The sequence below is a fragment of the Herpailurus yagouaroundi genome, unplaced genomic scaffold (genome assembly GCF_014898765.1).
Source record: "Herpailurus yagouaroundi ecotype Mexico unplaced genomic scaffold, PumYag 189, whole genome shotgun sequence".
Lineage (NCBI taxonomy): Eukaryota > Metazoa > Chordata > Mammalia > Carnivora > Felidae > Herpailurus > Herpailurus yagouaroundi.
This window is the reverse complement of record NW_024412420.1, coordinates 17,653,447-17,680,868: the sequence shown is the minus strand read 5'-3', so window position 1 is coordinate 17,680,868 and position 27,422 is coordinate 17,653,447. Positions and strand designations below refer to the sequence as shown.

Sequence of the window (27,422 nt, the reverse complement as noted above, 5' to 3'; positions counted from 1 at the left end):
TCTCTGCCCCTGCCCCACTCAATGCTCGCTGTTTCTCTCAAAATAAATGAATATACTTAAAAAAAAAAAAGTATAATTTGAAAACACAGAGGAAATTAGAGGGGTTTTTGAGCTGAATGAAATACAATCTTTGTGAATAGATGTTCAGCCACCCATTTGATGGCATACTGATGGGTGGGATGATTCAGTAAGAAATGAGAACAGAAGTGCCTGGCTGGCTCAGTCAGAAGAGCACACAACGCTTGATCTTCAAGCCCCACATTGGGTGTAGAGATTACCTAACAAAATAAATAAACTTAAAAAAGAAATGAGAACAAATACAGGATGGGTCAGCTGTACCAGGTGGTAATGACAGACTATTTGAATTGTGTAATAAAGCTTTACTTTTTAAATTCTAGACAGCTTAGGAAGAGATAGTATTAACCGGCTGGCCCTGGAAGTACAGCTAATCAGTATGTTAACAGTATGAGACTTTACCTAAACCCACTGAGCAAGTATCTCTTTTTGGCACAGGGCTAGGAAATGACCACCACGCAGTGTCTTCGGGTCCAACCTGCAGTGAATGGTGGAACATGAGAGAGAAGTGTTATATAAGAAGTATGAAGTGTATACCTCTAACCTTTTTTGTTATTTTTCTAAACCCTTGTGCAGTGCACCTGGAAGCGGTCCCATGTTCAGACCAACCACAGTGGCTGTAGATGAAGAAGGTGGAGATGATGATAAAGATGAATCAGCTACAAACAGTGGCACAAGTGCCACAGCCACTTGTGGCCTGGGATCTGAATTCTCCACAGACAAAGGAGGCCCTTTCACTGCAATACAAAGCACTAATACCTCTGGACTGGCACAGGCTCCTGGGTTAGCCTCCCAAGGCATCAGCTTTGGCATTAAGAATAATCCAGGAACTCCACTGCAGAAATTGGGAGTGTCATTTTCCTTTGCCAAGAAGGCTCCTGTCAAACTCGAATCAATAGCGTCAGTGTTCAAGGACCACGCAGAGGAAGGACCCTCTGAAGATGGAGCCAAAGCGGATGAGAAAGGTTCTGACCAAGGATTGCAGAAGATGGGAGAATCTGATGGTAGCAGTAATCTTGATGGTAAAAAAGAGGATGAAGACCCTCAGGATGGAGGGTCCCTAGCCTCAACATTATCGAAGTTAAAAAGAATGAAGCGAGAAGAAGGAGCTGGGGCTGCAGAGCCAGAGTATTACCACTACATTCCCCCAGCACACTGCAAAGTAAAACCAAATTTCCCCTTCCTACTCTTTATGAGAGCCAGTGAACAGATGGAAGGTGATAATAGTATGCACCCAAAGAATGCCCTAGAGAGCAAAAAAAGCAGTTCTCCCAAGCCTAAAGGCTGTATCAAGGTGATAGCAAGCCAAGGAGCAGAAAAGACAGTTGATGAAGTCTCTGAGCAACAGACAGAAACCAGTGCCGCAGAGGCCTCAGAGCCTGGAAGCAAAGCTGAGACAAAGAAGACCTCAGGAGGGGATGTAAGTGAGCAGAGTTTAGAGAGTCCATGTCAGAAGGCTTCAGAGAATCAAATATGTGAGTCTAACCCCTCTAAAGAAACCTCTCAGATCACCCCAGCAGGGAAAGAAAGCCAGGAGGGACCCAAACATCCTACTGGTCCCTTCTTTCCAGTTTTGAGCAAAGATGAAAGCACTGCCCTCCAGTGGCCATCGGAACTCTTAATTTTTACCAAGGCAGAACCCTCCATTTCATACAGTTGTAACCCTTTATACTTTGACTTTAAACTTTCAAGGAACAAAGATGCCAGAGCTAAAGGGACCGAAAAACCAAAGGACATAGGAGGCTCCTCAAAGGACCATCTCCAGGGCCTTGATGCTGGTGAGCCAAATAAAAGCAAAGAGGGTGGAGAGAATGTAGAACATTCCTCAGGAGGCAGAATGGATGTACCTGCTTCTGGGTCTGCCTGTAGCAGTCTGAACAAGCAAGAACCTGGAGGCAGCCATGGGTCAGAGACAGAGGACACAGGGAGAAGCCTTCCTAGCAAGAAAGAACGATCTGGGAAGTCCCACCGACACAAAAAGAAAAAGAAGCACAAAAAATCCAGCAAACACAAACGGAAACATAAGGCTGACCCAGAAGAGAAAAGCTCTAAGACAGAGTCTGGGGAGAAGTCTAAGAAGCGCAAGAAACGAAAACGAAAGAAGAACAAGTCATCAGCCCCCGCGGATTCTGAACGGGGACCCAAACCAGAACCCCCTGGGAGTGGTAGCCCTGCACCACCAAGACGACGGCGGCGAGCTCAAGATGACTCCCAGCGGAGATCCCTCCCAGCTGAAGAAGGGAGCAGCGGCAAGAAGGACGAAGGTGGAGGTGGTGGCAGCTCCCAGGATCATGGTGGGAAGAAACATAAAGGTGAGCCTCTAACTTCATCCTGCCAGCGAAGAGCTGGCACCAAACGGAGCAGCCGGTCCAGCCATCGAAGTCGACCCAGTAGTGGAGATGAAGATAGTGACGATGCTTCGTCACACCGGCTACACCAGAAGTCTCCGTCCCAGTACAGTGAGGAGGAGGAAGAGGAGGAAGACTCAGGCAGTGAGCATTCCCGGAGCCGTTCCCGGTCGGGCCGGCGCCATTCCTCACACCGTTCCTCCCGGCGTTCTTACTCAAGTAGCTCCGATGCTTCTTCAGACCAGAGCTGCTACAGCAGACAGCGCAGTTACTCTGATGACAGCTACAGTGACTATAGTGACCGATCTCGAAGGCACTCCAAGCGCTCCCATGACTCTGACGACTCAGACTATGCCAGCTCCAAACACCGGTCCAAACGGCACAAGTACTCCTCTTCCGATGACGACTATAGCCTCAGTTGCAGCCAGTCCCGAAGCCGGTCTCGGAGTCATACCAGGGAGCGCTCAAGGTCCCGGGGCCGCAGCCGCAGCAGCAGCTGTAGTCGCAGCCGGAGCAAACGGAGAAGCCGCAGCACCACGGCCCACAGCTGGCAGCGGAGCCGAAGCTATAGCCGTGACCGCAGCCGCAGCACCAGGAGCCCTTCCCAGCGATCAGGTTCCAGGAAGGGATCATGGGGTCACGAAAGCCCTGAGGAGAGGCGTTCTGGTCGTCGAGACTTCATCCGCTCTAAAATCTACCGCTCCCAGTCTCCCCACTATTTCCGATCAGGCCGGGGAGAAGCTCCTGGGAAGAAAGATGACAGCAGAGGAGACGATGGTAAAGGGACAGGCCCGCCCTCCCAGAACAGCAACATTGGTGCCGGAAGGGGGTCAGAAGGTGACTGCAGCCCCGAAGACAAGAACTCCGTTACTGCCAAACTGCTCCTGGAGAAGATTCAGTCAAGGAAAGTGGAGAAGAAACCCAGTGTGAGTGAGGAGGTGCTGGCCACCCCTGTTAAAGCTGGGCTCAAGCTCAAGGACCCCCCACAAGGTTATTTTGGGCCCAAGCTCCCCCCATCTCTTGGCAATAAGCCTGTTCTTCCATTGATAGGGAAGCTCCCAGCTACCCGAAAGCCGAACAGCAAGAAATGTGATGAGTCTGGCTTAGAAAGGGGGGAAGAGCAAGAACAGTCAGAGACAGAAGAAGGGCCTCCAGGGAGTAGTGATGCCCCATTTGGACATCAGTTCCCCTCAGAGGAAACAGCTGGCCCCTTATCAGACCCACTCCCAGAAGAGCCAAAGTCTGAAGAAGTTACTGCTGATCACCCTGTTGCTCCACTAGGCACCCCAGTGCACTCTGACTGCTATCCTGGGGACCCCACCATCTCCCATAACTACCTCCCTGACCCCAGCGATGGGGACACCCTAGAGTCCTTGGATAGTGGCAGTCAGCCAGGCCCTGTGGAATCCAGCTTGCTGCCTATAGCGCCAGACCTTGAGCACTTCCCCAGTTATGCACCTCCCAGTGGGGATCCTAGTATTGAGTCAGCTGATGGGGCTGAGGATGCTTCCCTGGCCCCCCTAGAGAGCCAGCCCATCACCTTCACCCCTGAGGAGATGGAGAAGTACAGCAAGCTCCAGCAGGCCGCACAACAGCACATCCAGCAGCAGCTTCTAGCCAAGCAAGTAAAGGCCTTTCCAGCCTCAGCTGCCCTGGCCCCAGCCACTCCAGCCCTGCAGCCTATCCACATTCAGCAGCCAGCCACAGCCTCTGCCACCTCAATCACAACTGTTCAGCATGCCATCCTGCAACATCATGCGGCGGCAGCTGCCGCCGCCATCGGAATTCACCCCCACCCTCATCCCCAGCCACTCGCCCAAGTGCATCATATTCCCCAGCCCCACCTGACCCCCATTTCCTTGTCCCACCTCACTCACTCAATCATCCCTGGCCATCCGGCCACCTTTCTCGCTAGCCATCCCATCCACATCATTCCCGCCTCAGCCATTCATCCTGGGCCCTTCACCTTCCATCCTGTCCCACATGCTGCCCTCTACCCTACCCTGCTTGCTCCGCGGCCTGCTGCAGCAGCTGCCACCGCCCTCCACCTTCACCCACTACTTCACCCCATCTTCTCAGGTCAGGACCTGCAGCACCCACCTAGCCATGGCACATGAGTTGGGGGATGGGAGCCCAGGTAGGGCCAGGGAAGGTGACCCATATATCTTCCCTCGGGGATGTTGAGCCATTAATACCAGCAAGTAGAAGCTGGGATGGGCAGTGTCTGACAGCCAAAGAATCGAGTTTTGGCTTGCAGGGGTGGTTTTAGATTTGAGGTTTGCTTTGGGTTTACTATCAGGGATTTTTTTTCCCTTCCCCCCTTTCTGTTTGTCCCTCCTCCTGTGTTTCTAAGCTAGGGAACACCAGTAAGTGCTACCCACCCCTCTGCGGCAACATCTCCAAACTGTCAAGTTTGGATATTCCTCTCTTCCCTCTACTTTTTATCCTCCACTCTTCCCTTCTGTAAATTTTAAAACATTTTTTCCTCTCTGGCCGGAGGTTTGTCTATCTGGTCCTGCCCTCTCAGTGTCTTTGACCATCCCTTGATGACCTTATGCTATCCCGGGTGAGGTGGAAAGGGAGTCTGACCTGGAACCAGATGCTACTCAGGCTGTTATTCAATCAGTCCACTTCCCACACAAACAGAAAGCCACACATTTGGCACTGTTGTCCTCATATCCCTCATCCCAGAAGAGGTATCTGCATATCCCAGAAAAGAAGATCCTATCATGAATAGAAGCTATGCGGAACATAGAGTCGCCCGTGTGCTTCCCCAGAGAGGAGCTCATGTGTCTGAAGGGTGTATTTTCTTCTGTCATGTTGATGTTTCCTTCTTAATTTATAGGATTTTTTTTAATGTAAAAAATTGCACTGAACTCTATAAACGTAAATGCTGCTTTTTGTAGCTCATATTAAAAAAAAAAAAGGTTCCATATTTGTAGTATACTGCAATAATATTTTTTACATCCAGCTCTTTAAGTGATCCTTGTTCTGGTGGCTTTGTGTAAATATGTTTGCCCTAGTTGAACTAAGAAACTTTAAAGGTTATAAAATGAAAACAAAAAATAAAGTATCTGTTTTCTGCTAGATGCAAAAATGACTAAGCATGTATATTTTATCAAGCTCATGTATTTTTTGAAGTTATGAACTATAAAAATGTTAAAACAAAAAAAGAACAATTGTTTAACATTTTTTGCTGGGACAGAACGTTTAGTTAATTTGCAGTAAGTGGTGCCCCCAGCACTGGGATTTGGTTGTTTTTTGGTTTTTTTTTTTTTTTTTTTTTTTTTTTCCAACTAATGGGCAGCAGTCAGCTGGGGGTGTCAAAGGGGTCTTCAGTTATGACATCTCCCTCATGTGCTTTGCAGTTTTATACAGAGAAACAGGTGAGCCCACAGAGGAGGAGAGAGAAATTTGAGAGCTTTGTTCTCTGGAAGCAGGGAGATTCAGAGTGATTGTCTGGGGGATTTCCTGGGTTTTCTGGGGACCTTGTTCCGGGCAGTCCATTTGCCTTCCTAGTACTTAGCCCCCCTCTGACAGTTTTTGTTGTGGTTTTTGTTGTTGTTTTTTGTTTTGTTTTGTTTTTAATGTGCCTTCTGGGTTGGCTAGAAACAGAAGTAGAAGTAGACTTGAGGATGATAAGAGTTGGGACGGTTTCTTCCCCTCTTGTTGGGAGGTGAGCATATTTATAGATACTGCAGATTATTTTGCTTCCTAGTTTCCATGCCTTCTGCCCAGCTTAGTTTAAACAGTGAAGATTTTTTTTTTTCCTTTTCTCCCATGACACCTACCAGAGGAAGTACCACCTTCATTCCTCTTCTTCCTCTTGCCTTTCACCAGGGCTCTCAGACCTAATTCACGTACTGGCCCAAAGGTGTTTATATTGCAGGTCTCATCTTTGGTGTAGTTAGCAGTTCTCTATCTGGCATTTCCCTACCCATTCCTGTGGCTGGAATTGGTTGGGTGGTTACCGGACAGGAAAAATCAAACCCTACTCACTTGGGCCAAGGCTCTGGGTTCTGCCTTCTCAGATTCCCAAAAGAAAAAGGTTTTGAGTTTATGAGAAGCAAGTGCTGGGCAAACAAGGCTCCTGCTTGAGCCTCCTACCTGTTCAGTGCTCCTCCTCTGATTCAGAAGCATCACTTTGGATAACTAGCACTGGAAAAATGAAATCATCTGTTTGAAGTGAAGGGACTCATTTTTCTTTGCTTTCAGCCCATGTAAATATTTAAATAATACAGTATTAACATTTTTGTGCTGCTTCCCATTAGCTTGTAGATTGAGCCATACTCTGGCTGCCTCTCTACCTTCCTGGGGGCAGTTTTCTTTAACTTTCAGAATAGTGATTTTAAAACTTAAAAAACAAAATAACCTATCCTTACTTACAAACATTACAGATTGTATTTAACTTTATCACATATGATAGAGATATATATGCTGTAAAATTAGGGAAAGGAACTTTCTAATAAACCAATGATTTGTGGAAACTTAGCAGAGTCTGTCGTGATTGTTGCCCCATCCACTCAAGTTGGGAAGGGATGGAGTTGTGGGTTACAAATAATACCTTGTTTGAAGTGATCAAGGAATAGAGTCTTGTGAACGAGTTACTTATGATGTTTGGAATTGAGCTTCTCAAGACAGGCTGCCCACGTAGCAGCAGATTGTGCTGTAGGAGGAAATAATAGTGGTTAATTTTCTTTTAGTCTTAGGTGGATGTCTTGGAATATGCACCTCGTTTCCACACTTTCCCATGAGAATTGTCTTCTATGTCTACTTTTTTGCTCAGTTGAAATACAATCTCTGTGTAGTAGAATGTGTGGCATGTAGGTGCTCACTAAACGGCATTGGAATTTCTGGCTTCAATTTTCAGGATTTGGAATGCACTTCAGGGGCAGTGGGATTACAAGTCATCTGCCTGGACTTTGCCTTCCTGATGGAGTTTTGTATACCCGAACCAGTCTTGAGTTACTCTTCTTAACCTCATAATAATAACAATGCTTCAGAGCTGCGTAGTAAAAGGAAATGTGTCCTAATTGTTACAGCAGATAAAAACCTCTATCTATTCTGTATCAAAAAAATGACAAAGGCAGAGGAAGTTTAGTTTCAAAAGCTAACCATAGATTTGTAATGATAAATTGAGATTCCTCTCTCTTCCTCAGACTTTCAGGAAGGAGGAGTACAAAGTCTGTTTCTTTCCTAATCTCTCATGCAGCTGTGTTCTCCCTAGACAAAAGACAAGCTATTCAATTTGAACCTTGGGTTGGATGCTCAGATCTTCCTACCTTCCTAACTGAGCAAAATCCCTGCCCAGAAAGAAGGAATGTTACAAAGTGAAAGTGAAGGACACCTGGGTGGCTCAGTCAGTTGAGTGTCTGGACAACTCTTGATTTCGGCTCGGGTCATGATCCTGGTTAGAGTTCGAGCCCCACATTGGGCTTGTTTGCGCTGAGGGCACAGAACCTGCTTGGGATTCTTTCCCTCTCTCTCTCTGCCCCTCCCCCCTACTCATCCTCATGCATGAGCTCTTTCAAAATCAATTTAAAAATTTTTAATTGAAAAAAGTGACTTTCTGAGCAGGCAAGGTGTGCCTACTGGCCTGTAGAGAGTGCTATGTGAGGGCATGTGCAGCCGATTCCAATAAGGGTTCTTTCAACCACCTGCCTCAGCCACCTATACTTGCAACCTGGAAGTACTCCCCTTTCTACACCCTGATGACTAAATCAGGCCTTGTTGATCTTCCCATTCTTTGTCAGAAATACCTTCACCTCCCCCCACCCCCTTATCAGCTCATGTCTGAATTATTGCAGCATATTTCTGGCTGGGCTCAGAGTCCTATGCAAGCTTACTGGCTTTTCAGAATCTGTGTTGGGTTCATTTTATGTACTGCTTCCCAGTAAAATGCTAAGCTTGGAGAGGACACAGACTGATTTCTATACCTCCTTTTTTTTTTTAATCCCTTAGAATGTTTTACATAGAGTTGAACGCATAGTAAACATTTTTACTATATGTTGAAAAATAGGAACAAAAAATACTGAGGATTATGCAAGGATTAAACAAGGAAGCATCAAAGATAATGAAGGATTTTTCTCTATATATCCTCCATGTCACCTACCTCAGTGCCAGGCACATAGAAGTTCAGTCATTGTTGACTGAAGCCTTAACTCTGGATTCATTGAGGAATTCTAGGACTCAGGGCTGGTGGGATGGGAAAGTGGGAGCAGTGTGTCAGCACTCTGCCTATTATCTCAGAAGGGAGATCAACCCAGCTCTGGCCCCAAAGGAACACCCGTGAGAAACAATTCTTGAATACCAAACTCTTTCGTTCCCAAATCTGATCCTTCACCTATTTCTAGTTGTAGCTGATGGTACAACTGTCCTGACAGCCATGCACCAAAGCTGTAAATTACTTTTGACACCTCCCTACCCCAGTGTTACTGATTGTGTAACCTCTGCTCTCTCTTTTGTTCCTATCATCAGTATCCTGGTTCAGACCTCACCACCTTTAACCAAAAGGATTGCAGTGGCCACCCATCTATCTGACCTTCCCGCTAAGTCCTGCGTTTCTCAGTTCCTTCTATCCACAGCCAGTGTAATCATCCAAAAGGGAGCACAATTGGTCAATGTATCTCTTATTCCCTGACTTTAAAAATCTTTGGTTCTCCATCTCCTACAGATTAAAAATTCAAATTCCTTGAGGCATTCAAGGACCTTCAGTGATTTGATCCTAGCCTTCCATTTCATTCTCGTGCCTCAGTCCTCCCCTTTGAACACCATACGGTGAGTCGACTACTTGCCTTTCCCTATAATTGACCTCTATGGTCTGCAGCTCTCTTTTCTCATGTTATTTCCTGTGCCTAAAAAACCCTCATTCTCAGACAAAAGGCACCACGGTGTACTGGTTAAGAACACGCAATAAAAAAAAAGGTGGGGCGGGGGGGCACCTGGGTGACCCAGTCGGTTAGGTGTCCGACCTCGGCTCAGGTCATGATCTCACGGTTAGTGGGTTCGAGCCCTGCATCAGGCTCTGTGCTGACAGCTCAGAGCCTGGAGCTGCTTCAGATTCTGTCTCCCTCTTTCTCTGTCCCTCCCCCACTCGTGCTCTCTCTCAAAAGTGAATTAGGTGTTAAAAAAAAAAAAAAATATTTTAAGACTGATGGATTCAAGCCAAACATGTTTGAATCCTTGTTTTGCCACCCTTTGGCCATATAAATTTGGGCAATTTACCTAAAACTCTACCACGGTTTTTGCATCTATAACATGTGCATAACAGGGGCGCCTGGGTGGCTCAGTCGGTTAAGCATCCGACTTCGGCTCAGGTCATGATCTCGTGGTCTGTGGGTTCGAGCCCCGCGTCGGGCTCTGTGCTGACAGCTCAGAGCCTGGAGCCTGTTTCAGATTCTGTGTCTCCCTCTTTCTCTGACCCTTCCCTGTTCATGCTCTCTCTCTGTCTCAAAAATAAATGTTAAAAAAAAAATTTTTTTTAATGTGCATAACTACTTATTTCATAGGGTGGTTATGAGCAGCAAAGATATAAACGACTTCAGTTAGGCATAATGTTAGTCTACCCTTTCAAGGCATTCTTTACTGTCCCTCTGCTGCAGTTATGTGTGTCCGTGTCCTAATTCTGGACTAAGTTCTTTAACGATCCCTGACAGTTATCTTTGTATCCCTCATCACTCAGTGCCTTGAGCAGAATAAATACCCATTAAAGACTTCAGTGGGATGTGACAATATTGAGCTATGCAGTCAGTATACCACAGTAATGTAATACCATTTGGTTGAAGACCAGAAGAGGGTAGAAGGTAAGTATAGGACAGGGTTAAGTATTCATTCTAGCAAATGTATGCCTATCGTGAGCTTAGCACTGGGGATTCAGCAGTGAAGAAGATCCAGACTAAAGTTCAAGGAGGTTCCTCAGGGCGCCTGGGTGGCTCAGTCGGTTAAGCGTCCGACTTCAGCTCCGGTCATGATCTCATGGTTCGTGGGTTTGAGCCCTGCGTCGGGCTCTGTGCTGACAGCTCAGAGCCTGGAGCCTTTTTTGGATTCTGTGTCTCCCTCTCTCTCTGACCCTCCCCTGTTCATGCTCTGTCTCTCTCTGTCTCAAAAATAAATAAACGTTAAAAAAATTTTTTTTAAGTTCAAGGCGCTTCTAATCTAGTAAGGGAGAGGACTTCGAGTTGTGGGCCAAGGTGGTGAATTACAAGGGGAAGGGAGGAGCTGGAAGCATGGCACAGGATAGTTGGGCAGGATAAGATAGATGGTGGTTAAGTTTGATTAGAAAATATAGAGCAAAAGGAGGACGTGGCAGTCTTCCTTTACCCCTAGCAGATCTTTTGAATTTCCTTCCTGAGAGCCTGCTTTTTTGGGGAAGACCTACAGTGCCAATAAGACTTGGCACTACTCTTCCTGTCATCCAGAGAAAATTGCCTTGCCTTTCTGCTCAAAATATTCCTTCTCTCCACTGTGTGACTCCATGTTTGCATCTTTCCTCCTCAGTGCATGCTTCCATTCAGTCTGTCTGTCAACGACACATACTACACGTTAGGCTCTCGGCTAGGCCCTGGGGCTGCAAAAAGGAACCTTGTTCTCAAGGGAGTCATGGACACAATCCAGTGAATGGACCATGACTAAACAGTGTGATCAGTGCTGTTCCCATGTGTGCCAACTCCAGGGTGCCAGCCTGAGGAGTTGAGGGAGGCGTCCCCTAGGCAGGGAGCCCACTAGAATCAAGTCTTGATTGGACAAGAGCTCTGTCACCCAAGAAAGAGGGAGGATCTGCCTTCAAATGAATAGCTGGCATATAGTCCCAGAGCCTGTGAGCCAGAATATCCTGGACTCTACTCTTTCCCCATCTCCTTTTCCCTTTGGCCAAGATCCATTGGCCACACATTTCGCCAGCACCAGCTGCACCGCTGTGGCCACATTAAGATGTGGCCTGAGATGGAGGGAGAGTGAAGAAGCTTGCTACACCAATATGGCTGACCAAAGCTCTGGAAGCAGGAAGTGGGTAAGTGCCTTATCCAAAAGGATACAAAAACCTCAGTTCTTATCAGGAGACAGCAGCTTCCTTCCTCCTTCCTCCACCTCTGACCAAGTCACACTGGGCGATTACAATGTAGACAGTTGTGGGGGATGGGGGAGGAAGGGCTGTAAAACAGTTAGAATGGAGGCGTATGGATCAGTTAGTTCATGATTACCCCAAGCAGATAGGAATGGTGGCTCAGACTAGAATGGTGGTAGTGCAAATGTGAAGACTCAAGAGACATAGTTGAGAGGCAGAACCAACAGGACTTGGTGATAAACTACTCTCAGGAAAAGGGAGGAGTCATGGCTTTCAGCCATTAGCATCCACCCCCAGGGTGGCTTCACCCCCTTTCTGGCAATCCAAGAAACCATATGTATCCAGGGCTTATAGCCCTTTCCTCTGCCCACTGCTCAGCAAGTGAGTTCCAGTTTGATAAGAAAAGCTTTCCGGTGGTAGAGACTGAAAGGAAGAGGAAGAAGCTAGCCCATTCCTGCCTAAGAGGTGGTGGGAGAAGGAAGATGGCCAGAGCTGTGTGTCCACTTCATGCCCTTTGGCTTCTGGAGTGGGTGCAGCTGCTCTTGGGACCCGATGCTGTCCCTCCAGCCTGGGCCTTGAACCTGGACCCAGTGCAGCTCACCTTCTACACAGGCCCCAATGGCAGCCACTTTGGGTTTTCGCTGGACTTCTACAAGGACAGCCGTGGCAGGTGAGCCCGCGAGAAGTTTGGGTGTTGGGAGAGAGAAGGATTCTGTGCCCCCCTCACTGCTTCTGTGAACCTCAAGCTCCCCATTTGTGATAGAGGTTAAGCAAAGCGATTTCTAGGCTCTATTCAGACTGAGTTCTTTTTAGGAATACTGGCAGAACTGGCTCAGGTAAGGGTGTCAGGGAGGGGCACCAAAGGGGAGGTGGGCACCAAAACTACAGCAAGAACAAAGGCAAAATTTGATGCCTTAATTTTCCCGCCAAGGGTCAGTTGTATGACCTACTCCACCCTCACCCCTTAAAATACATTTATTAAATTGACTTGCAAAACCGCGAAATTGTCTACCCACTCCACCTTGCTTTTCTACTCTATCCACCGCCATCCCCATCAAAAGTATAGATATTTTGAAAAGAAACAATAGAGCATTAATGGTTGGAATTAATCAGCTGCAAAATCAGACTTCCAAGATTAGAGTCCTGGTTCCTTGTCTTTATAGTCACTACCCTGCACTAGTTACTTATTGTGTGTAGTAGATGCTGTGATGCTCACCTTCGGGGAGTGGGGATGGCAGATGGCCTTCAAGTATCTGCCTCTTGGGGAATTTTCTCTGCTGAAGAGTCACCTCCCCCAAAGTCAAGTCCCCTTTCCAATGTGGCCTATAACCAATGACTGATCATGAGGAGTGTGGAAGGAGGAGAGAGGTGTAAGGGTCCGATGTTCTCACCTCAACTTGGGATGGTTCTGAAGGGTCCTTGTAGCTCCAGAGCTCCCAGGGTGCTGGCCCGTGACTGTCACTGGGCCTGAATCTGCATTTGACTCCTTTCTCTTCCCATTCTTGCTTCTTTCCCTTTGTTTCTACAGATATTGGCTTCATAGGTATTACTTAATAAACATCCTACGAGATGAAAGAAAAAAATTAATACTTTTTTTTTTTAGTACTTGTTATGTGTTATTTGGCTGGCACCATGCAGAAATGTCCCTCATACATTTATTTCATTTACTTCTCCTGACATTGATTGGTAGGTATTGTCCCCAGTTTATACATGATAGAGCTATTATTTGAACCTAGATCTACTAAGGTCCTCAGCAATATCAGTACCTCACTTTAGAGGTGCCCAGTAGCCTCCCTAATTCTTCACCATTGAAACTACTTCTCAGGGGCGCCTGGGTGGCGCAGTCGGTTAAGCGTCCGACTTCAGCCAGGTCACGATCTCGCGGCCCGTGAGTTCGAGCCCCGCCTCAGGCTCTGGGCTGATGGCTCAGAGCCTGGAGCCTGTCTCCGATTCTGTGTCTCCCTCTCTCTCTGCCCCTCCCCCGTTCATGCTCTGTCTCTCTCTGTCCCCAAAATAAATAAAAGTTGAAAAAAAAATTAAAAAAAAAAAAACTTCTCAGGTAAAGGTCTTAAGCTCTAGGGGGCATGGAAATCCCTGGCTTTCGGTGTGGGGCGTAGAGGTGGGGTATATGGAGTTCGGATGATGTGCAAAGCTTAGGAGGTGTTTTTCAGAAAGGATAACAAACTCCTCATATTCAAATCAAACCAAACGGTTATAGTACCAGATTTACCTTTAACTCACTAGGTTACTTTAGGCACGTGATTTCTCCCACTGGGAGGCAGTTTGGCCATAAAAGGTTGGGCTCCACGGTCTGTGATATCTCGTTGAGGAAAGATGACCCAGTGCCCTCCAAGGCACACAGCCCTTCCAGGTAGTGCTCTCAGCGCAGGTGCCGGGGCGTGTGGTGCCCGGGAATCCGCGCCACACTCACCCAGCTTTCCATCGCAGCGTGGCCATCGTGGTGGGCGCCCCGAGGACCCGGGGCCGCAGCCAGGAGGAGACGGGCGGCGTGTTCCTGTGCCCCTGGAGGACGGAGGGCGGCCAGTGCACCTCGCTGCCCTTCGACCTCAGTGAGTCCTGCTCAAGGAGGCAGAGGGAGGGGTTACAGGGAGCGTGGAGCGCCGAGCTTCAGCGCCCCATCCTTCTTGCGCCCTCCAGATGATGAGACCCGACACGTAGGCTTCCAAACCTTCCAAACTTTCAAGGCCGGGCAAGGACTGGGGGCGTCGGTCGTCAGCTGGAACAACAACATTGTGGTGGGCGCCGCGGAACGGGGCACAGAGAGCAGTCGTGGGCAGGGACACGTGGTGGGGGGCGGGGGGGAATCCGAATCCCGCCCGTTCCCCACTCTCCTGTGGCCCTGCTCCAGGCCTGCGCCCCCTGGCAGCACTGGAACGCCCTAGAAAAGACAGAGGAGGCTGAGAAGACGCCCGTAGGTGGCTGCTTCGTGGCTCAGCTCCAAACCGGCTACCGCGCGGAGTACTCGCCCTGTCGGGATAACACCATGAGCCGGGGTTACGTGACAAATCCCTTTAGTGAGTTCAGCTCTCCGTTTTGTCTCCGTTCCCTCACGGCCACCTAGCTCCCTCCTTCACCTGATACCTCCCAAGCGCCCTCCAAGCCCGGCTTTCAGTCCGGCATCCCCGTGGGCCCAACTCCTGGGCCCAGCTTCTAGCCCCGCCCCGCCTGGCTCAGACTCAAGGCCACGCCTCCATATTAACCCCGTGGCCCCGCCCCTGCCCCGCCCCAGGCGCCCACGCACAATTCTTGACCCGCCCCCTCGCTGACCCCTCCTCTTTGCCTTCTCTAGAAGACAAGCGCTACTGCGAAGCGGGCTTCAGCTCCGCGGTCACTCAGGCGAGTAGGGAGCATAAGCGGCGTGGGGGCAGCTCCCAAACAGGGCCCCTCTCACCTCCAGGGTTTCCCTTTCAGGCTGGAGAGCTGGTGCTTGGGGCCCCTGGCGGCTATTTTTTCTTAGGTACGTGCCCATCCGTACACCTCCCTCCCTCCTCTTGGCCTGGGGAGACCCCAGTCGTCGCAGCCCCCACACCCGCTGTCCCTCGCGCCCTAGGTCTCCTGGCGCGAGCTCCTATTGCCGATATCGTCTCGAATTACCGCCCAGGCACCCTCTTGTGGAACGTGCCCGCCCAGCGCTTCTCCGCAGACTACAACAACCCAGTGTACTTCGACGGCTACCGGGGTAATCCTGGCCCCTGCCTTCTAGACTTCTCATCCCTCTAAGTATCACCGCCCCCTCCGCCGGTCAGGTCCTGCCCCTGCGGGAGCGCCCTCAGTCCAACCCCCCTGGCCAACTCCAACCCCAGAGGCATCGAAGGCGCCTCCACTCTCTGCTCCCACAGTTTCCCCGCCGACCTCCCAACTCCCATATGCCCCACCTCGCCTTCCCCGCCCTGGATTCGCTGGGCCGCCTAGGGCAGGTCTTGGCCTCTCGATGGCCTCAGTTTTCCCATCTACGCGATGCAGGGTTTGGGTCTCTGGGTCCCCTTCTTCCTCGCCCTTGGCCCCTCTCCCTGCTTCACCCTCCCAGAAAGAATAATTCGTGCCGTGTCTTCAGGGTACTCGGTGGCCGTGGGCGAGTTCGACGGGGATATCAACACTACAGGCAAGAAATCCATTTAGGGGCAAAGGTTGGGGAGCCCAGCCCGGGGAGGAGCACCTCCACTCCCCGCCACGAAATCTCCCCTGGGTGGCAGAATGGCGGGCGGGAGGTGGGTAGGTTGGAAGGACCTCATTAACTGGGGTCCGGCTCTCCCTAGAGTATGTATTAGGCGCCCCCACCTGGAGCTGGACCCTGGGAGCGGTGAGTGCCCCTTGTCCCGCCACCGTCATCCCAAAGCTCTCGGCCCCATTCCTCAGCCTCACAAGCCCCCTACGCGCCCCCCCCCCCCCGCCCTTTCTGCCCTGGAGCGGGAGCAAGAATGATGAGCGCCTGGGCGTTGTCCGTGCAGGTGGAAATTTTGAACTCGTACCACCAGACGCTGCACCGGCTGCACGGAGAGCAGGTGGAAACCGGTCCCGGTGGGGGGTGGCGGACGCTGGGGAACTGGAACCCTAGAATATTCCGCGGAGCGTGGAGGGCAGTGTTAAGAGAAGGTGCCGGCCTGGGGGCAGGAATTAAGTAAGCCTCGTCTTCCTGCAGATGGCTTCGTATTTCGGGCACTCGGTGGCCGTCACTGATGTCAACGGCGACGGGTGAGGGGCGCCCCATCCCTACGGACTTGAGTCCCCTATTACCAGAGAGGTTGACTGCTCTCGGTCCCCTCCTTTCCTCGCCCGTTCCCATGTGACCACCGAGGGGCGCGGAAGGGCGAGAATGAGCGAGATTTGCAGGCCCGCAGCATCCCTCTCACCCACCCCCACGGAACCGCCCGTCTGGCCTGCAGGAGGCACGACCTGCTGGTGGGCGCGCCACTGTACATGGAGAGCCACGCTGACCGCAAACTGGCCGAGGTGGGGCGTGTGTACTTGTTCCTGCAGCCTCGCGGTCACCACCCACTGGGCGCCCCCAACGTTCTGCTGACGGGCACACAGCTCTACGGGAGATTCGGCTCCGCCATCGCGCCTCTGGGCGACCTCGACCGGGACGGCTACAACGGTAAGGGAAGAAAGGTGCCCCACTTGCTGCAGAGGGGTTAACAGCCGCAACAAAGACTGTGGGTTTAAGAGTTGAAAGAGATCAGTTAGGATTTGTTTGCATTGGTCTAGGCAAGAGATGGTGAGCACTTGGGTGTGGATTTCGGCAGTGGAGTTAGAGACAGGGGTGACTTCACAGATATCCAGAACCTGGACTTTTGGGACTTGATGGGTGACTGGATGTGGAGCTAAGAGAGAGCGAGTCATTGGTGGAGAGGGGTATTGGTGCCTTCACTGCCTGGAACTCAGACCAAGCAGCAGGTCTGGGAAAGTGAAGTGGGGGGCAGAGATCAGCAGCTCAGCGCTGGGCCTGTTTGACCTTGAAGGGCTTGGGAGCAGTAAGCAGACTTCCAGAGAACAGTTGGGTTCCCCATTCCCACCAGAGCGGTCTGAGTGAGAGACAGAGGCCTGGGGAGGCTGGATGAGGTCCTGGGCACCTGTGAAGTGAGAAGAAGTAGAAGACAAAGCCCTGGGGAGCAAGAGCATTTAGGGGACTCCCAGATGAAGTGAGTCTGGAAAGGAGACAAAGGAGTGTCCAGAGAAGTAGTAGATCCAGGAGGTCTGATGGCCCAGAACTCAAAGGAAGAGAGCCCTTTGAGCAGGAGGAAGGGGATCGGTGATTTCAGATGCTGCTGAAAGGCATACTTAGATGGAGCTGGAGAAGTATCCATGGACTTTAGCAAGAAGGTCATTGGTGACAGCGGTAAGAACTGATTCAGGGCCGGGTAGAGACAAAAGTCAGAATGCCAGGGGGCAAGGTATGAATGGAAGTGAAGAATTGGAGGCAGCCAGTGTAGACAGCTCTTTCAGTTTGTGAAAGGAAAAGAAAGAGAGAGAGAGAAAAGAAAAGAAAAGAAAAGAAAAGAAAAGAAAAAAGAAAAGAAAAGAACAAGGAGAGTCCTGAAAGGAGATGAGGGTCAAGGGAAGGCTATTTTAATTTCAAAGCATATGGAGTAGGTTGAATGTGGAGGGAATGATCTTGTGGGGACACAGGGTGGGGAGGGAAGTGAGCCAGAGGAGGGTCCCTATGATGGGCCACAGAGAAGACCGGGCTGAGATGTTTAGCCTGGTGGCAGGGTAAAGGAAGGCAGAAAAGCGGGTTTGGACTGATAACACAACAGTTGGGCTGCTTCTCTTTGTGAAGGAAGTGGGGGGCTGGGAACTTGACAGAATGAAGAAGGTTTGAAATAGGCACTGAGCAAAGTGGGGGAGGGGGCTGAGCAGTGCCCCCTCGGAACAGTTGGGCAGTACCTCCATCTCCACCTTCCTGGTGGTCAGGAATCCCTGGGGCCCAATCTGGTGAGGTCTGGCCAGGTTTGCTGAGGACTGGCAGTGGGGCAAGATGGCTGAGGATATGACAAGGGTGATCGAATGGTCGGAAGGAAGTAAAGAAAGGAAGGTGCTAAAGATCAAGAGAGAATGGAGGCCCAGAGTCTGGGCATGAGACTGTGGTCAGAGTGGTCTTATATGGATGAATTCTGTGTAACTCAATCAGAAAAATCAATAGAAAAAAAAAAAAAAGAAAGAAAAATCAATAGGTTTTTTAAAGTTTATTTATTTTGAGACAGAGAAAGCATGGGAGGAAAAGAGAGGGAGAGCGTGAGGGGGGAGGAGCAGAGAGAGAGAGAGAGAGAGAGAGAGAGAGAGAGTGTGTGTGTGTGTGTGTGTGTGTGTGTGTGTGAGAGAGAGAGAGAGAGAGAGAGAGAGAGAGAGAGAGAGAGAATCCCAAGCAGGCTCTGCACTTTCAGTGCAAAGCCTGATGCCAGGCTCGAACTCACAAATCCTGACATCATGACCTGAGCCCAAGTAGGACCCACTGAGCCACCCGGGCACCCCAATCAATAGATTTTTAAAAGAAAAAAAAAAGCTGCATAGAAAACAAAGTCAGAAGACAAAGGAAAGACAGTTACAACATATATATAAAAGATCTTAATTCTTGTCACATGTAAAGAACTCCTACAAATTAATAAGATTATGATGATTAACAAATACATCTTCAAGAGTGATCTTACAAGTTCTTAGTGATGACAAGTCCATAGTGTGGCTCTGAGTTTGCATGGTGGAATTGAAATGGGGTGAAGGTCCCTAGGGGAAGAGGGAGCCATTTCTTCATTGGTCTTGATTATTTACTCTTCTGGGACTCAGTTTTTCCATCTAAAATTAGAATAATAATGCCTGGGGTGCCTGGGTGGCTTGGTTAGTTAAGCATCCAACTCTTGATTTTGGCTCAGGTCATGATCCCATGATTCGTGGGTTCAAGCCCCCCATCAGGCTGTGTGCTGACAGCTCGGAGCCTGCTTGGGATTCTCTCTCTCTCTCTCTCTCTCTCTCTCTCTCTCTCTCTCTTTCTGCCCCTCCCCTGCTTGTTTGTGCTCTTTCTCTCCCTCTCAAAATAAATAAACAAACCTAAAAAAATGGGAATAATAATGCCTAATTCAGGATTAAATGAAATCATGTCAATAAATTTTCTCAATAGCTATCAAAGGCTGCTACTGTGTTTATAATAATCCTAGTTGATGGGTCTCTTTTGTACTCACTCATAAACTCCTGGAGGGGCAGGACAACTGCTTCCTTGCACCAGACTTTTGTATCCCTCTCACGGTCTCCTGCCGTCTGCCCACTAACCCTTGCACCAGACTTTTGTATCCCTCTCACGGTCTCCTGCCGTCTGCCCAGAGAAGGAGCTCAGGGCTGCCTGGATAAGAAACAAAAATTGGACAAAATTGTAACAAACAGCCCCTCCCTTTCTTCCAGATGTTGCAGTGGCCGCCCCCTATGGGGGTCCCAGTGGTCGGGGCCAAGTGCTGGTGTTCCTGGGTCAGAGTGAGGGGCTTAGCTCACGCCCCTCCCAGATCCTGGACAGCCCCTTCCCCACAGGCTCTGGCTTCGGCTTCTCCCTGCGAGGTGGCACAGACATCGATGACAACGGATACCCAGGTGCCCCTGGAATGCCTCCGGCTAGCCAGGAAGGGCCCTTGGGCATTAGCTGGACATGCTGAAAAATATAGTCAGGGGCCTGTGCCCCACTGAGCGTCTGACCCCTCTGTGGGGCTGGGAGGCCAGGGGAGGCCAGGCGAGGCCAGGCCAAAACTCAGTGGAGGCAGTGGTGTGGGAAACTCTGGGAAAGAGGTGATGAGCACCCTTGCCCCCTCTAACTGCTGATTCTGACCCCTCCAATATCTATAGACCTACTGGTAGGAGCTTATGGGGCTAACCAGGTGGCTGTGTACAGGTGAGTGCTGGCTCTAGGGGCGTGGTGGCGGAGGGCCCACACCATCAGAGGATACCAGTTCAGGAGGGGATAATGGCCAGCATGCCCCCATCCCACCAGAGCTCAGCCAGTGGTGATGGCCAATGTGCAGCTGCTGGTGCAAGATTCACTGAATCCTGCTGTGAAGAACTGTGTCCTGCCCCAGACCCAGACACCAGTGAGCTGGTGAGGAGACGGAGGGCAGGGCCCAGGCAAGGTCTGGGACCTTGAGGGATCCTAGCCCCTGAGCCCAACTCACATCTTTGCAGCTTTAACATCCAGATGTGTGTAGGAGTCACTGGGCACAGCATTCCTCAGAAGCTGCGTGAGTGTCGTGGTGGGGACAGGAGGGAGGTGGTCCTGGGCTCCCCTGGAGGCTGGCCAGGGAGACTCTGACCCTCCCCGCTCGCCCTGCCAGCCCTACACGCTGAGCTGCAGCTGGACCGGCAGAAGCCTCGCCAGGGCCGGCGGGTGCTACTGCTGAATTCTCAACAGGCGGGCACCACCCTGCATCTGGACCTGGGCGGGAGGCACAGCCCCATCTGCCACTCCACCATGGCCTTCCTCCGGGTACGCCAGGCTGGGGATGGGCCGGGCTGGGTGCGCCAGCCTGTTCGTCCAGCCCCAGGGCACGGGCTGAGCACTGTGGGTACGTGGGTGGTCAGTGGGACATGTATAGCAGGGTGCACAGTCTGACTCTTGTCCCCTCCCTAGGATGAGGCTGACTTCCGGGACAAGCTGAGCCCCATCGTGCTCAGCTTCAATGTGTCCCTGCAGCCCGAGAAGGACGGAATACCCCCCGAGCTCGTGCTTCACGGGGACACCCATGTCCAGCAGCAGGTGGGGGTGGGCGGGAGCAGGCAAGGGAGGTGCAGGACCCCTGCTCAGGGTTAGGGTTAGTGTCGAAGTCATAATGTGAACCCCACAATCTTGACGTCACCTCTCATCTGTGCTGTCACGCCAAACCCTAATGAAAAACCTCCAAATCTCAAAATTCCCTAAACCCCGACACAAGTCCCAAGTGTTGTTGATGTTACCTCTAAACACTGACAAACACATGAACCTTGATGTCACCATCCTGACATCGTCCCAAACCCTGATGCAAATCCCCAAGCCCTGACGTCAGCTCCAAACTCCTTTTCATTCTTGGACCTAATTCCCTAAGTTCCGATGTGACCCTCAAACTTCCCACACCCCCAGCTCACCCACACATCTTGACATGCCTCTTTTAGACCCGCATCATCCTGGACTGCGGAGAGGATGATCTGTGTGTGCCCCAGCTCCAGCTCACCGCCAACGTGTGAGGAGGCCGTCTGCCCCGTGACACCCCTTCGCTCCCCCCCCCCCGGGGGGCCTGATACTCTGTCCTCACTCCTTCCCGGATCCTGGGCCTGGACCAAGCCTCCTCTGCTTTTTTTTTTTTTTTTTTTTTTTTTGTAACTCCTTTGTCCTCACAGGATGGGCTCCCCACTCCTCATTGGAGCTGACAATGTGCTGAAGCTACAGATGGATGCAGTCAATGAGGGAGAGGGGGCCTACGAGGCCGAGCTGGTTGTGCGCCTGCCCCCAGGTGCCCACTACATGAGGGCCATCGGCAACATTGAGGTGAGGCCCCACCCAGGGGCATTGCTGGAGACCTGGGAGGTGCAAGAGCCTTGACTCTCATTTTCCACCTGAGACCCCCCCCCCCACTTCTCTTGTGCATTGCTGTAAAACTGATTTTTTTTTTTTTTTTTTTTTTTTTTGCTAATGGCATAAAATCCAAGGGCTCTATTATAAAACACAAACCCCAAATGGCTCAGGTACGAAATGTTAGCAGAAACTTCTGTTAACATTTGGTGGATTTCCTTTCAGTCTTTTTTCTTAGCATCCACAGACACTTAACATGGGCATATATTTATTTTTTATTTTGTTGATGTAGTTTCTAACAATGGAAGCATCCTGTATGTGATGTTTTTGTATTTTTATTTCCCAAAATTTCATTAAAAATAATAAGTTGCCCAGGGTGCCTGGCTCATTCAGTTAAGCGACCAACTCTTGATTTGCGCTCAGGTCATGATCTCATGGTTCATGAGTTTGAGCCCTGCATCAGGCTCTATGCTGACTGTGCAGAGCCTGCTTGTGATTCTCTTTCTGCCTCTCCCTCTCTCTCTCTCAAAAATAAAATAAGTAAACTTAAAAAAAAAAAATGATCAGGCGCGGGGCGCCTGGGTGGCTCAGTCGGATAGGTGTCTGACTTCGGCTCGGGTCATGATGTCATGGTTCGTGAGTTCGAGCCCCGCATCAGGCTCTGTGCTGACAGCTTAGAGCCTGAAGCCAGCTTCAGATTCTGTGTCTCACTCTCTCTGTCCTTCCCTCACTTGTGCTCTCTCTTTCTCTCTCTCAAAAGTAAATAAACATTAATAAAATTAAAAAAAAAATGATCAGGTGCTACTGTGAGACACAAGGAAGAACGTGACAGTCCCTCAGACTCCCACCCCAAGGCACCCCTCTCTGCACCCTTGCACACAAGTCTCTTCCAGACTTTCCAAGGGAGCTTAAATATATATGGGATGCTCTGCAACCATCTTCTTTCTTGAAACTACCTTCCTGAAGGGCTTTGAGAGACTCATCTGTAACCAGAAGAAAGAGAATGAGACCAAGGTGGTGCTGTGTGAGCTGGGCAACCCGATGAAGAAAAATGCCCGGGTGAGGCACAAGTCGTGGGTGCTTGGTCTGCTCCACCAGAGGCTCATGCACAGCCGAGCTTTAAGGGCTGGGTTTGGAGTCATATAGCCCCGGGCTGGAATCCTGGGCCTCACACTCCCTGCGTTCTTGGGTGAGTGACTTTCCCTCTCTGAGTGGGCTTCTGAGATAACAATGGTGACTTGGAGGATGGAAACTGGAGGCCACATTGAGGACAAGGCTGCCCAGAGTGGGCATTTGGGCCGTGACTTTGGCCCTCCCTCTCTCTCAGATAGGAATCACGATGTTGGTGAGCGTGGGGGACCTGGAAGAGGCTGGGGAGCATGTATCCTTCTGGCTGCAGATCAGAAGGTATGGGCAGGGGAGCATTCCTACCCACCACCCTTCCCCTATCTGATCCCGATGCAGAGACCCTGAGATGCTCTCCTTCCAGAAGGGTCTTTTGGGATGCCTGCTCTTCAGACGTCCTTGTTCCCTTTCTTCCCCCAGAGACTTGTTTCTGAGTCTTGGAGCCCTAGAGGAAGTTCTTACCCAGGTCTAACTTCAGTGTGGCATGCTGCCTGTGGAGTTAGCGCTTCCTGAAGCTTCTGAAATTCTGGCCCCGTCCAGAGAGTTCTGATGTTCACTGGGCTGGTGTCCCTGACATGCTTCTCCTGTCCCCTCCCCTCCAGCAAGAATAGCCAGAATCCAAACAGCGAGGCTGTGCTGCTGGATGTACCAGTCCGGGCAAAGGCCCACATGGAACTGCGAGGGTGAGACCAGGGGTAGATCAGGGAGATGGTGGGCAGGACCCGAAGGTTCAGAGGGCCTGGGGGGAAGCCCTACAGGCAAGTCAGGTGCTCAAGCTCACCCTGGGGGCTTGGGCCCCTGCAGGAACTCCTTTCCAGCCTCCGTGCTGATGGTGGCGGAAGAAGGCAACGGGGAGAACAACTCGGACAGCTGGGGCCCCAAAGTTGAGCACACCTATGAGGTACCAAGGACCACCTGCGACCCAGGCTGGGGTGGGGGGTACCCAGGAGCTACGCACTCACTAGGTGCTGAGCTACCTAACATCTGCCATCACCACCCACCAGCTCCATAACAATGGCCCCAGCACTGTAAGTGGCCTCCACCTCAGCCTTAGCTTTCCCAGCCAGTCCCAGCCCTCTGACCTGCTCTACATCTTGGATATACAGCCTCAGGGGGGGCTTCAATGCTCCCCACAGCCGGCTCCTAACCCCCTCAAGGTGAGAGCCTGGGTGGAAGAAACAGCTATGGGTGAGGCCCCAGCCCAGCAACCAGGGCCACTCTGGGAGGGTGGGGAGATGATCGGTGCTCGGGACCGACTGACTGCTCTTTGCCTCCCCAGCTGGACTGGGGGCTGCCTACCCCCAGCCCTTCCCCCATTTACACGGGGCATCACAAGCGGGACCGCAGACAGGCCCTCCTGCCAGGGTCCAGCCAGCCCTCCAGGCTTCAGGATCCAGTTCACCTGGTGAGCAAGCTCTGTGGTCTGCAGCTGGGGCTTCTTCCCTGGGGCCCAGGGGACAGAGGCTCTGGGAAGCAGGGAGAGCGGCTGGCAGTGTGATGTGGGCCTTGGGTGTGCCACCTTGGTCCCACGGAACACTCCAAATGAATATGAAGGGTTGAGCTGGTCTTGTGTCTGGGCCGGGTGGGAATATTTCAATTTTCAAAGGTTCCTGGTACATTAAAGAAAATGGAGAAATGCCAAAGCAGAGTTACAAAAATTCTGGGTATTGAACACTATATGATGACCCACTTCTCGGCCCTTCCTCGCATTTCTGGAACGATGTGAGCAACCCCATTTAGAGACAATGTCAGACACTTGAATCTGAGGCCCTTCCTGAGAGGGAGCCCGGAGCTCCCTGCCCCCCTGCCCCTTCCTGTTGTTGGGTCCTTGGGGTGAGGGGTCAGAGGGGCTGGGAACTAATGACTCATCCCCTTAGAGCTGCGACTCAGTGCCCTGTACAGTGGTGCAGTGTGAGCTACAGGAGATGGCACGAGGGCAGCGGGCCATGGTCACGGTGCTGGCCTTCCTGTGGCTGCCCAGCCTCCAGCAGGTGGGGGCAGATGCTGGAGGGCGGGGCTTTCTGGCGGTGGGGACCAAGTTTGTTCTGGGGAGAGATAGGGCACGAGGGGGGGGGGGGCGGTGGTGAAGAGAGAGGGAAGGCAAGGCTTATTTTTGAGGAGCCAAGCTTAGGCCAAGGGCAGGACTCCAAGGTAGCGGGGAGGCTAGGGCCAGGACTCCTACAACCAATAGACTCATGTAAATGGCTTTCACCCCCACCCCATTCAGAGGCCACTGGATCAGTTCGTGCTAAAGTCAAAAGCTTGGTTCAACGTCTCCTCCCTTCCTTACTCTGTGCCCGCCCTCAGCCTGCCCAGTGAAGAAGTTACGGTGAGTATAGACCCATGGTGGCAGGGGACAGGAGCCCTGCAGGACCCACTGTCTTCCCAAGTGTCTGCACCCTGCAGGATGGGGGCGGGACACCCCTGGGTCCGAGGGGCGGCACAGGTAGATGGCTGGCTCAGAGATGCGCATCCCACAAGTTTGAGTCTTTGGGAAAGACAGGTGTCAGGGTGACTGAGAAGACACGTGGGTTTGCCCTCAGGTCGAGACGCAGCTGCTTCGTGTCTTGGAGGAGAGAGACATTCCAATCTGGTGGGTGCTGTTAGGCGTATTGGGCGGCCTGCTGTTGCTCACGGTCCTGGTCCTGGCCATGTGGAAGGTAAGTCCTGAAGGGAGAGTGGGGTCCCCAGGAGGGCACACAGTTGGCCCTGCCCTACCTCACAGGGAGGCAGAGAGAGATGGTGACTTAGGGTCCATTCACATCTCTACCATTAGAGTCTCATTCTCCAGAGGACCTCTTCCAGGGCACAGACCTCTGGGAGAGGTGGCCCCTGAAATCCTAAGGCCTTTTCAGTCTGTTCCCCACTGACAGGAAGAGTCACAGGGAGTGAGTCCTGCCTTCAGGAATTCCCTGGCTACTGAGGAAGACAGGGCTCACCTCCTCCTGACTCTGTCCTTCCCCCTGACTGAGGTGGGAGACCCGGGAGGCCCTGGTGGGTCACTTCCTCCTCTGTGCCAGGAGCGCTGTTCTCAAACTCGCTCAAGTGTTCAAGCGCTGGGAAGCCATGGTACTTTTAGGGAAAATCATGCGTTAAGACTTAAAATCATCAAATACATATTGTGTGCTAGAGTCACAGAAAGATACACAATCGCCAATATTTAAGAAAAAGTCAAGAGTGGGGGTGCCTGGGTGGCTCAGTCAGTGGAGTGTCTGACTCTTGATTTCAGCTCAGGTCATGAGGTCACAGTTTGTGGGAATGAGCCCCATGTCAGGCTCTGAGCTAACAGCGCAGAGCCTTCTTGAGATTCTCTCTCTCTCTCTCTCTCTCTCTCTCTCTCTGCCTGCCCCCCTCAAAATAAATAAATAAACGTTAAAAGAAAGGATAAAAAGTCAAGGGAAAAAAACAAAAAAGCAACTTGTTACATGTATTCTCTCTGAGTGGGGATGGCGGCCGTGTTGGCAGTGGGATCCGATTCTGTGCTGGTCCAGGGACAGGACCTCGTGTCTGGCTGCTTTCTAGAATTCTTCCTCAACTGCTGCTCTGGGGCCCACCCATCATCTTTACACCCTGTCCCCGGCCCTTGTGCGCCCCCAGGTTGGCTTCTTCAAGCGTGTTCGGCCACCACTAGAAGAAGATGAAGAGGAGGAGTGAAGCGGCAGCGTCGCTGTGTCCTGGGAGCATCCTGGGAGGAAGGCGGCAGGCGTGCCCGCCCCTCCCCTTCTTCAGGGTGCACCCCCAGCTCTATGGGCTGGAGCTGTCCCCTAAACACCCGATATTCTCCCCTCCAGTGAGAGCTGGCCACTCCCTTCCCTGCTGGCAAATAAAGAGGCTGAGCCCCAACCCCCAGCACACTGTCTCCTCTTGGCTCAGTGAAGAGAAGGGCACCGGGCATGAGGTGATGTTTAGAGTGAGGGGCTGGGGCTGGCAGAAGGGTGAGTGGAGAGTGTCTCTGCCAGGCAAAGGTGGCATATTATCATCTTTGGGGAGTGCCTGGAAGTGGAGAGTGGGGTGGAACAGGGGAGAAAGGGTGACAGAGCTTCCAGGTGATACTGGAGAAAGATGGGATGTCTGGGTGGCGTGGAAATTGGGGGCGTTGGAGAAGGCAGGCTGGTCTCTGGTGGACAGCTTTAGACGGTATTTTTTTTTTTTTTTTTTTTTTGAGGGATAAGCCTCAAGTTGACCTGAGATTGGGAACATAACATGCTCTTCCCACTCCTGTTAAAAGAAAAGAAAGAAAAGAAAAGAAAAGAAAGCTTTTAAAGCCATGTTCAGATTGAGGAGGGGCAGGGGAGGCTGACTAAACCCTCAGCCTGAGGAAGGCAGCATCACACCAGGGAGAGGAGATCAGGCATTGCTGTCCAGCTACCCTTCCTCCCCATCAAGGAGAAGGCTCTTCAGTTAGGAAAGAGGCCCCGGGCAAGGAGTTCACGGGCCTAGGAATGGAAGATAGCTCTCCCTCCGCCCGCTGAGACTGGAATCCAGGGATAGCTGTCAGGGTCCACCAGGAGTCCTGAGAAACGTGTTGATTTATGGGTTCAAGGGGCGCCTGGGTGGCGCAGTCGGTTAAGCGTCCGACTTCAGCCAGGTCACGATCTCCCGGTCCGGGAGTTCGAGCCCCGCGTCGGGCTCTGGGCTGATGGCTCAGAGCCTGGAGCCTGTTTCCGATTCTGTGTCTCCCTCTCTCTCTGCCCTTCCCCCATTCATGCTCTGTCTCTCTCTGTCCCAAAAATAAATAAACGTTGATTTATGGGTTCAATAAATATTTATTGAGTGCCTA

General features: G+C 51.3%; 2 protein-coding genes across 12 annotated transcripts in view; both read left to right on the top strand.

Moving 5' to 3' along the window:
- The window catches only part of GPATCH8 (G-patch domain containing 8), a 103,441-nt gene extending 96,527 nt beyond the window's left edge, over positions 1-6,914 (top strand). For all 11 annotated transcript variants that reach the window (XM_040497788.1, XM_040497787.1, XM_040497797.1 and 8 more), the window contains one exon: positions 652-6,914. In XM_040497788.1, the coding sequence (XP_040353722.1) occupies positions 652-4,540 (3,889 nt within the window). In that variant the 3' untranslated portion in view covers positions 4,541-6,914. The remainder of the gene's footprint in view (positions 1-651) is intronic.
- A 4,970-nt stretch (positions 6,915-11,884) lies between these two features.
- ITGA2B (integrin subunit alpha 2b) lies at positions 11,885-26,494 on the top strand. Its single transcript, XM_040497786.1, has 30 exons — positions 11,885-12,154; positions 13,933-14,054; positions 14,143-14,240; positions 14,354-14,519; positions 14,795-14,841; positions 14,917-14,962; positions 15,056-15,184; positions 15,560-15,607; positions 15,762-15,805; positions 15,954-16,007; positions 16,145-16,197; positions 16,389-16,600; positions 19,393-19,575; positions 19,825-19,870; positions 19,970-20,074; positions 20,158-20,213; positions 20,307-20,458; positions 20,603-20,728; positions 21,121-21,188; positions 21,346-21,493; positions 22,484-22,576; positions 22,845-22,924; positions 23,245-23,325; positions 23,447-23,543; positions 23,647-23,799; positions 23,922-24,047; positions 24,520-24,633; positions 24,870-24,971; positions 25,186-25,302; positions 26,240-26,494. The coding sequence occupies exons 1-30, from the start codon at positions 11,967-11,969 to the stop codon at positions 26,294-26,296; spliced, it is 3,111 nt and encodes a 1,036-aa protein (XP_040353720.1). The 5' UTR covers positions 11,885-11,966; the 3' UTR covers positions 26,297-26,494.
- The last annotated feature ends 928 nt before the right edge of the window (positions 26,495-27,422 follow it).

Excerpts from the sequence above, each read along its gene's own strand:
- ITGA2B (XM_040497786.1), top strand. The coding sequence starts at position 11,967 with ATGGCCAGAGCTGTGTGTCCACTTCATGCCCTTTGGCTTCTGGAGTGG. Across the intron at positions 15,608-15,761 it reads CGGGGATATCAACACTACAG|AGTATGTATTAGGCGCCCCC; the intron begins GCAAGAAATCCA and ends GGCTCTCCCTAG. Across the intron at positions 24,972-25,185 it reads TGCCCAGTGAAGAAGTTACG|GTCGAGACGCAGCTGCTTCG; the intron begins GTGAGTATAGAC and ends GTTTGCCCTCAG.